Raw genomic sequence first — 10,005 nt, 5'->3', positions numbered from 1 at the left:
AGGGAGCAGGAGTGCATGGAGTGCAGGACACAGGGAAGAGGTAACTATGGGGAAGAAATGGGAGGGGATTTGTTACATTTTGGGAAATTGTAGTGAATGTCATGAGACAGTGTATGTGAACTGCTGTAGAGAAAGTGAATTTGCTCTATAAACTTTCACCCAAATCACAATTAAAAAAAAAAAAAAGAATGACAATCATCAAGTGATACAAATGGTTCTGATCCCACAGGATGGAAAGGAAGGTGTAATGATGATGAGCAGGTAGGACAACTGCACTAAACCTCAATTCCTCTTCACTTATGTATGTTAGAGGGTGTGTTAGTTAAGATTACATGTCAACTTGGCTGGGCCTGGTTGAGTGGCTGGGCAGCTGGTTGCAGTTATTCCCCATGATGAGACTGGTAATCATCTCCATGGTGGAATCTACTGTGAGCAGCTGCCTTAGGGATGTGGTCTTTATTCAGCAGTCTGCCATGTTGCCTGCCAATCTTGGGACTTTCTGAACTTGAACTAATAGCCTGCTGTGTTGCTTAACAATCTTGGTACTGTGCCATTTCACTTGTTGACCTTGGGTTTGTCAGCCTCAGCAGCCATCAGCTGCCTGAGTTAAGAGAAACCTCCAGCTCCAGTGGGCCAGACACATGGGGCAGAGCTGGAGCCCAAGGTCGAGTGGCCTTCACCCAGTCCCTAGAGCTCACACTTTGAATTTGCAATTCTAGCATAAATCCCTATTTGTTCAAGCCATCCACTTGTGGTATTTTCTGTTAGAGCAGCTCTAGAGGATCACAATAGAGGGTAAGGGGATAAAAAGAGAAAACTGGTTTCTCAGAGTATTCACAAATCACCTTCATTTTCAGTTTTGAAATATAACCAAAAGAGCAGTCAAACTATTCTGTATTATACTGTAATGGTGGACATATGACATTATGCATTTGTCAAAACCCATCGGACTATACAACACTAAGAGTGAACTCCAATGTAAATTATGGACCTTACTTAATAATAATATGTTAATATTGGTTAAGGAGCCCTGGTGGCAAAATGGTTAAATGCTTGGCTGCAAACTGAAATGTCAGCTGTTCAAACCCATCAGCTGTTCCACAGGAGAAAAATGTGACAGCCTGTTTCCACAAAAAGTCCAGCCTTGGAAACCCTATGGGGCAGTTCTACCCTTCCTACAGGGTCTCTATGAGTCAGAATCAACACAATGGGAATAAGTTCTTTTTTTCAATAATGCTTCATCAATTTCATCACATGACCTACATAAATGAAGGATGTTAATAAGAGAAACACTGTGTATATGGGAAATCTCTATATTTTCTGTACAATTTTTCCATAAGCCTAAACCATTCTAAGAAAGTAGTCTATTAAATTACTATATATAATATTTATATAATATATATTGATTATATGTACATATATATATGTATGTATATGTGTGTGTGTGTGTGTGTGTAATGGAATAAACCTAGGTAGGATTTTATGTGACCTATGAACTTAATTGAGGTCTTGTATAGATAAGGTGGTCTGGTGGTGCAGTGCCTAAGGCATCTGACTGCTAACCATAAAGTAGGCAGTTCAAACCCACCAGTCACTCAGTGGAAGGAAGACAGGCAATCTACTTCTGCAAAGACTTACCACCTTGGAAACCCAATGGTGCTTCCTATGAGTTGGAATCAACTAGATGGCAGTGGGTTTGGGTTTTTTTTGGTATAGATATGAAAGAATGACCTAGGTGATTTCTGGGGATCCCTTCCCATTCTACATACTATTGAATTATACCTTAGAATTAGAATTATTCATTATGGTATATAAAAATAGCACTAGAGACTGGAACAATTCAGGGTATCTAGCTGTGCGGTCCCTGGAGAATTTGTAACAACACTGTAACCCACACTTGTTGTAAAAGTAGTAGATGGCCAAATAGGTAAAAGTATGGAAAGTTAGTAGGTTTCTTATTATTTTTGTTATCAAAAGCAACTTTTTGTTTATTTCAAAAGATTTATAAACATGGAAAAGTATATGCATACATGGTTGTGTGTGTGTGCAATATAGTTATTATAAAACACAATTTGCCAATCTCCGGAGCGGTAACTAGACATTTAAATATTGCATTTTGGGTGAGAAATTGTTTTGATGATGAAAGAATATAAAAATAATTAAGTTCCCTTAGGTGTGAGTCTCTCCTTCTGTAGAATATTATCTCTTGCACATAGATCTCAGATACCCTTGAAATACTTGCAATACACACTGCTACTGCTCCTTCCAATGAGAGCCTCAGACTTTTTGGCTCTGATTCATCCTGCTGCCCATGAATTCTGGGACATTCTCTGCCAAATAACCCAAAATCTAGTTATGCAGAAGGTGATTAAATTAGTTCACGTCAAATATCCTCTTTGAGTTCCACTTTCTGAAAGGGAAGAGTTTCAATCAAATGGACTTATTCTCCTTTGGGCTAAAGACTCTTGAGGAAACACGGAACCATTTACAAGGCCACAGAGTGACATTTAAATTTCCTAATACAGCAGTCAGTTTTTCACTTACTTTAGCAAGACTTCAAGCAAACTTCCCTTACTGTTATCTCATGCATTATTTGGAGCTTTTATTCAAAACACTTTTGTGTACAAATGACTTAACGACACCTCCTTGATGGATTCAGAGTCTATAATCTTCATATACTAATAGAAAAACAGGTTTTGCCCAATGTTACAGATGAACCCTTTGCACCTTTCCCCTTGGCTGCCCTCCTTTAAAGTCCTCATTAAAAGCTTGCCATAAAATTACACTGTCTTTGACTTTCCAACTCCTGCTGTGTGGTATTTGGTTCACTATACAGGCAGTTCCCAAGTTATGAATGTCCCGATTTGTGGATAAATGTCCCAACTTTTGGATAACTCGTACTTGCCCTATAATGTTATATAAATTTACCCTCATTTTGAGATGATTGAACCAACCCTACTGTAACAAATTCATCTCCTTCACTTGCTGCTTGTGCAGCTTTTAAATCGTTAAAAAGGCTTTGAGCCCTTTCCTGCACTAAAGTAAAGGTCAATAAGAACTGTATACACCTGCTCCAACTGAGCAACAAATTCAGATTAAAGACATAACCCAGGGACTGTCCATACACATAACTCAGTTTGAATATTAATACCCTATTTATTTTTTTAGGTTTTCAGTCTCAAAACAATACAAATATCAAAGGTCCATACATACAAAATGAACTGGAATTAAGTAAATTTAGATAGTCAGCAAGCTAAAAATGGAATGAACCAGTCTCTCTGGTTATTCTTTGCAGTAATAATATTCATTGAAGTTAGTAAATTTCCTCCCTCAGAAAATCTGTTTACAGAATGTCATGCTATTCACCTACTGCTCCTTGGTATACCCACAAGTCCCGTAGGCCAGGGTGTCTGTGTCCATATTCCTCTTTGAAGCGAGCATTTCTCACCTACGTAGCCAAGGTTGATCAACCATGAAGAGTTTTTTTATTTTTGGGTTTTATTTTTGACAAACAGTATTGGAGCTTGAAATGGGAGAAGAATCTGAAAGAAATGCTTTCAGATGTAGATATGAGGAACTTTCTCCTCCCCTCCAACTTGCCCCTCTCCACCCTCCCACTTCTCTCCAGTGTAAACTATTTTACACACTAAAATTTTAAACATTTGGTTTACGGTATTGATGTTCTTACTTCATAAGAACAAATCCCAGAATACATGGTCAGTCAACAGTAAGATTCTTCTGAGGGGTGACTACAAATAAACTGGAACAAGATGCATACACAGATCTAGCCTCCCCTTCATTTTACTGATTCTAATTCTTATTCTCCTGATAAACCTGTTCTTAGTCCTTAGGGGAGTGTGGGTTTACTTGATTATAATGTCTTTTATTTCATTCCTTGAGGTGATTACCTTTACTAGGATTTTGCCTTTCAAACTTTGAGGGCTTGGAAGTTGCTTGCAATCTTCTGTGTCTACAGAAGATAGATCCAGTTTGTCTCGGAATATTCCCTTCAGGTACTGAGCAATCTTCTTTTGCTGCTGAATACTGCAGTGATTCTCAATGGACAATATAACTGGAAACCTGACAAAACAGCAACACATTCCAAACACATCAGGTTAAGGCATCTCACTGGGACTTTTGAAAATTGTTCTGTATGCATTGAGCTCTTACACAATGCTTACCAGCATTTGTGATGGTGACAGTGATTAAAATGCGTCTAAAATGAGGAAGATTAGAGATGCACTTATAAAAAGCTCCTTTGAGCAAATACACTTCACTATGTATAATGGCTGAACAAAATACCAATCCCTGTGAGATGACTTAGTGTAATATTTTTTATCAGGGAAAAAAAATGGTAAGCACATTATGTATCTCCTAAAAGAGAAAAACTTAAGAGAGATAATGAGCTTAAAGAAAGAAAACTCACATAATGTAATTTTGCCTTATTTATCTAAAGTCTGGAAATATCTAAGGAACCAATGAATATAAATAGATGCAGTTATTTATTCAGAAAAATATATAATCAGCCTAGAGCTTGAAAATTACTATTAAGGCTAAAATAGCATAATGGAATACTGTGTTTATAGCCCCCTATATCAGGCATTTCAAATCATTTTTATAAAATTATATACTAGTCTTTACTTTAAAAAATAATAACAAAATAACTCAATCATTCACTCTATCAGCATTTAAGTTTCCATGGTTAGAATGTGAAGCACATGTAAAATGATTACCCAAAGACACCCCAAGGAATTGGGCAAAGCAGAAGAGGAACCAAGGCTAATGACATGATCTTGCTGTTCTTCTGTTATATCCCTCATAAAGAAAAGTTATATCAAATTCAGGTTTATTGATTTGTTTCTTTTCAATGTGCTATCTTCAGAAGTAATAGGCAATGTCTTGTCTTTTTTTTTTTTTCCCCCTCCCCAGAGTATACACTACCAGTATTTAAATTGTTTAATATATCGATGTACAGAAGGAAAGTCTATTTGCGGGCTTTTATGACAACAAACAAGGTCCACAACTAGGTATAACCTTCTGAAATTACACTCTATCCTCATTAGTAAAACCCAATTCCTAAGGTAAAATAGGAGCTCTGGTAGCGTAGTGCCTAAGGCATTTGACTGCTAACCAGAAAGCTGGCAGTTCAAACCCACGAGCCACTCCTCGGAATGAAGGTTGGGCAATCTACTTCCATAGTGATACTGCCTCAGAAACCCAAGGAGGGGTCCCTATGAGTCAGGGCCAACTTGATGGCACATAACAACAACAAGGTAAAATTAGACTTGAATCTATGTGATTGACATTGGTTTGTTTATCTGCCTGTAGTCTGTGTGCTTACTGCATCCTCATACAAGATTCACCCTGGAGTGTTAGGAAGACAGAGAAACAACAACTAGCAACCCTGAATTGCTTATGTAATTACATCAGGGACTTTTAACAGCAAGTTTATACATTATCGATCAGTTTATTAAAAGTCTATTAGTGCCTAATGATGCTTAGTGTATGGTAGTGCTTCTCAACAAGAGATTTATGTTCTTCATACACCTACTCAGGGGACATTGGCAGTATTTGGAGGCATTTTTGGTTGTTACAACTTGGAGAGTGGGTATCTACAGGCATCCTGTGGTAGATGCTGATAGTCATTCTATAAAGCATAGGACAGTCTTCCCACAACAAAGAATTACTTGGCCCAAAAGATCAATAGTGCCGAGGTTGAGAAACTCCAGTACAAAGATACAGCTAAAGTTTGAGAAAGAAAAGATAAAGACTGAGCTTTTAAAAAGTGCTGAACAGCTTATTAGCTGGCTTAATTTGAGATGCCTTTCTGCTAAAGGTTCCCAAATGTATAGTAAGCACTATCAAGTCACTAGAGGTTCCTATAAAGTTCACAGGTTACAAGTTTTCTCATCAGCCTATTTCATAGACTGGGAAATAAAGGCAAAATTACTTCTTCAGCCTGGCTAAGACTAGCAGATATCAGAGTCATGCCGACCAACCAGAATTCAGTTCTTGAGATTCTTCTATGTAAAGGATACCATCAACTAAAACTACTCTGCAACAAGTGTCTCTTATTAGAACTGCATTTTAACTTCATGATTAGTTAGTAAAAACAAATACTAAAAATTTCAAAGGATACTAACTCATAAAAAACTAATATTACTTCAATTCACTTCTTTTAATTCAAAATAATTACTTGACTGCCTGGTACATTATAGGTACCATATTAGGCAATAAAGAATGAATAAGACATAGCTACTCATTTATAGTGAATTCACAGTCTTAAAGACTTAAAAGGTGGCAAGTAAACCAGTGATTTTTAGAGATTGCTGCATGATAGACAGAAATACGTTCAGGGGTCTAAAACAGAGGGACCCAAAACCAAACTCACTGTCATTAAGTCAATTCCAACTTATAGTGACCCTTTTAAGACAGAGTAAAACTACTCCAAAGAGTTTCCAAGGCTGTCAGTCTTTACAGAAGCAAATGTTTCATCTTTGTCCTGTGGAGTGGCTGGTGGGTTTGAACTGCCAGCCTTTTGGCTAGCAGCCAATGTTTTAAGCACTGTGACACCACAGCTCCTTGAAGTGGGGGGAGAAGACAAACTCACTGCCAATGAGTCAATTCTGACTCATAGTGACCACCTTTGGGTTTCCAAGGCAATAAATCTTTACAGAAGTGATCACCGAGTCTTCCTTCCATGGAGTGGCTGGTGGGTTTGAGCCACCAGCCTTCCGGTTAGCAGTCAAATGCCTTAGGCATGACAACACCAATGCTCCTTTGAACAGAGGAAAGGAGGATATAAATCAGTTGGTGGTATCAGTAAGTTTGCCAGAGGGACATTGCTTAAACAGAGTTTTGTAGGTTGAGCAGGAATTATTTATGCAGAATAATGAGTAAAGAGGTTCCAGGCAGAGAGTTACACGTGTCAGGGCAAAGAGATGTGAAAGAGCCAAGTTCATGGGGGAAGCTAAAGACAGTCATTGAAAGCAGAAGCCAAATCTGTATGCAGCAATAGTGAAAGATGACCCAGGAAGAGAAGTTCAGGTCTTGAAGGACGAGTGGAAGATGAGCCAAAGGGGAAATGAAAATGAAAAGAATGCAATGGAGGCAAAAGATTTTTAAGAATAAAACTGGCAGAATTGGAGAAATCTAGAATGACTTCCAGTTTCTGGCTGAAACCAAATGGTAGACAGCACTGCCCCCTTGCTAAAAGGAAATAGAGAAGAAGGAGATTTGGCAGAATTAGATGATGTTTTCAGTTTGGAGTGTAAGCTCCTTGACAGTAAGACTCTCATCTTTTGTTCCGTGCTGTACTTCTTCACCTATCACACTATGTCTGGCTTAGAGCTATTGTTGTTACTTGCCATCAAGTCAATTCTGAGTCATGGTGGCCCCATATGTACACAGTAAAACTGCTGGGTTTTCAAAGCTGTGACCTTTTGGAAGACCTATCGTCCAAACCACCTCTGGGTGGATTTGAACTGCCAACCTTTCAGCTAGTAGTCAAGCCCTTAACCATTTGCACCACCCAAAGCATCTGGCTTGGCACCTGTGGAAAGAGTAAATGAATGAAGGTTGTCTATTTTGAGGTACATATGGAATATTCAGATGGATTTTTACTGAATTTTTTATATATAGGGCTGGAGCATAGGAAAAAGTTATGGACATATAGTTAGACAAATATCCAAAATAAAATAGACTGATGGCAACACCTTATGAAATATTAACTATGAAAAGAGTAAAGAAATGGAATAGAAGACCACAGCCCCAAAAAAGAAGTATGAAGCAATGACAGCAATGGACAGGGGAATGTTATGATGAAAGCCAAGAAAACAGTCCACATTATCAAATGCCAAGGTGGAGTCAACTAACAAGGATGCCAGACACCTTAGAATAGACAGGACACCCAGCAAGTCTGACAACGCAGATTATTTTCTTATTGGACTGTAATGTATTATCAATAAGTTATTTATCATGTATAGTTGCCTGTGTTTCCTGACTTTATGGAAGCTTTGTACATCGTGAATTTAGAAACTGAGAGGTCACTCTTTCTAAGAATGTTTTCAAGGACTCAAAGTGAGAGAGAATGGAATAAAAAATACATGAAACATGAGAAAGCACAAACAGGGAGCCCATATTATTTGTTCATGATGTTTTTGCTGGGAAGGAAAGAGAGAAAGAGGGTAGTAGGAAGACACATGCACAGTCCAAGGAAGAGTGAGTAGTTTTGTAGTCATGTAACGTCTGGTGACATTCCATCTGCTAGCCACAGAGTTTAGCTCCAGATATTGCTAAACTTACTCATTCTTCACAAAGGCGTGCTTGTTGATGGTCTCCACCACATCTCTGAAGAGAATTTTTGAAGTGAGGGTATAACCATGATGTACCACTGGCTCTCCATCTGGGCCGTCCCAACAGTCAACTGCCAAAAACAGAATTTCATGTCAACAGCCCAAAATCATTGGTGTTTACCAATTTTTCTGTCAACACCACACATATATTTTAAGTTATTCTTTGAGACTATACCCATTACGATCATGACAATAATATCAGAAAAACAAATGGGGGCTATGGCATACTTACTATTATAGTAAGGGAATCAAAGATAATAAATAGCTTGTTTTTGAGTGCTTACCATTAGCAAACATGGCAAATTCATAAGTAGCTTAACCTTTGTCAAGAACTTTCTTTCCAAGTTGATCTAAATCCAATCAAGTGCCCCAAAGACTGAGAGGTATTTCTGAAAAGATTGTTCTTCCAGTTTTACTTCTTCAGGTCACTAAGTTCTCTTATTAAGTTGGCAAGTCCTTCTCAACTCAGTTATGGAGTTTTTCATTATTATTCACTCATTATGTTTCTATTGATGTATTTATATTCTATTAATTTTAGTTATAAAAACAACATTGATTTTCTAAATTTGAATTCTTTGGTCCTGCCAAGATTTATGTAAATATGGGCATATTTACATATTTAATTATTTAATTATATAAAGCTTTGTTTTTCCCCATCTATAAAAGAATAATAATAGTACTTACATCATAAATTTGAGCAATGATTAAATACATGTAAAGTTGCTTAGAGCAATGCCTGACACATAGTAACAATTATTGTTCTTGATGCTAATGATACTGTTACATATGCAGACAACCTCATTCCCTCCCAGCTGGAGAATGACAACCACTTGCTCAGTACCCTTCCAGACTTGGCATTTGCCTTCCCTTGTTTTACAATCCTGCCTTTAGATTAATTCATAAAAAAACTGGTTTCATTATGTTGACCATTTGCTCAAAAGCCTATTTAGTGCATTGCATAGTGTCTAACACATAATAGACATTCAGTAAATATATAATAAATGTATTAGTAAATTTCCTGTAGAAGCTTCTGACTTCCTTCACTCAAAGATCTTCATTTCTTGTTCTAGGGACTTGTCATTCAATGAACCTATTTTCCCTTTGCCCTGGCACATAGCTAGACCACATTTCCCAACCCCCCTTGCAGTAGGATGTGAGTAATGAAATGTGGACAGAAATGATGTATACCATTTCCAGGTCTGGTCCATGAAAATATGCCTTACCCAGCCATGCTCATTGCTTTTCTGCTGTGACTTTAGAAGTCATGTGCTAAAGATGGAATAGCCACAAGATGGAAAGTATCTCAACCCCTGAATCATTCATTGCTTGAATGATTCACCCATAAGAACACCCATTTTGGATTTCACATGACCAAGAAATAAACTTCACTTGTCTAAGGCACAGAAATTTGAGGTTTTACTGTTAAGGAAACTAGTTTTGCCTTAATTAATATACTAGCAGCTGCCTGACAAGTCAAACTTATTTTCCCTACACCCAAATTCACAGACTTGTTCTTTCAGTTTGATAAGTTTCCCAATATGCAATCCCGGAGAGTTCTGGCAAGATGGCAAACTAGGCAGAAGGACTGCACAGACTCTCTTCAACAAAGAAAAGGGAAACCAATTAACACAGACACAGAAGATAATCTTGG

General features: G+C 37.7%; 1 protein-coding gene across 1 annotated transcript in view; it reads right to left on the bottom strand.

The window, feature by feature from the left end:
- Window positions 1-10,005, bottom strand: part of PLCH1 (phospholipase C eta 1) — a 330,067-nt gene that overhangs the window by 84,315 nt on the left and 235,747 nt on the right. The window contains exons 8-9 of the mRNA XM_007943576.2: window positions 8,305-8,425; window positions 3,909-4,080 (exon numbers count right to left, since the gene is read on the bottom strand). Of these exons, the coding sequence (XP_007941767.2) occupies window positions 3,909-4,080; window positions 8,305-8,425 (293 nt within the window). The remainder of the gene's footprint in view (window positions 1-3,908; window positions 4,081-8,304; window positions 8,426-10,005) is intronic.

The sequence above is a fragment of the Orycteropus afer genome, unplaced genomic scaffold (genome assembly GCF_000298275.1).
Source record: "Orycteropus afer afer isolate SDZICR_OR568_19922 unplaced genomic scaffold, OryAfe1.0 scaffold00109, whole genome shotgun sequence".
Taxonomy (NCBI): Eukaryota; Metazoa; Chordata; class Mammalia; order Tubulidentata; family Orycteropodidae; genus Orycteropus; species Orycteropus afer.
Note: the sequence above shows the minus strand (reverse complement) of the source record. Positions and strands in the feature narration are given on the sequence as shown.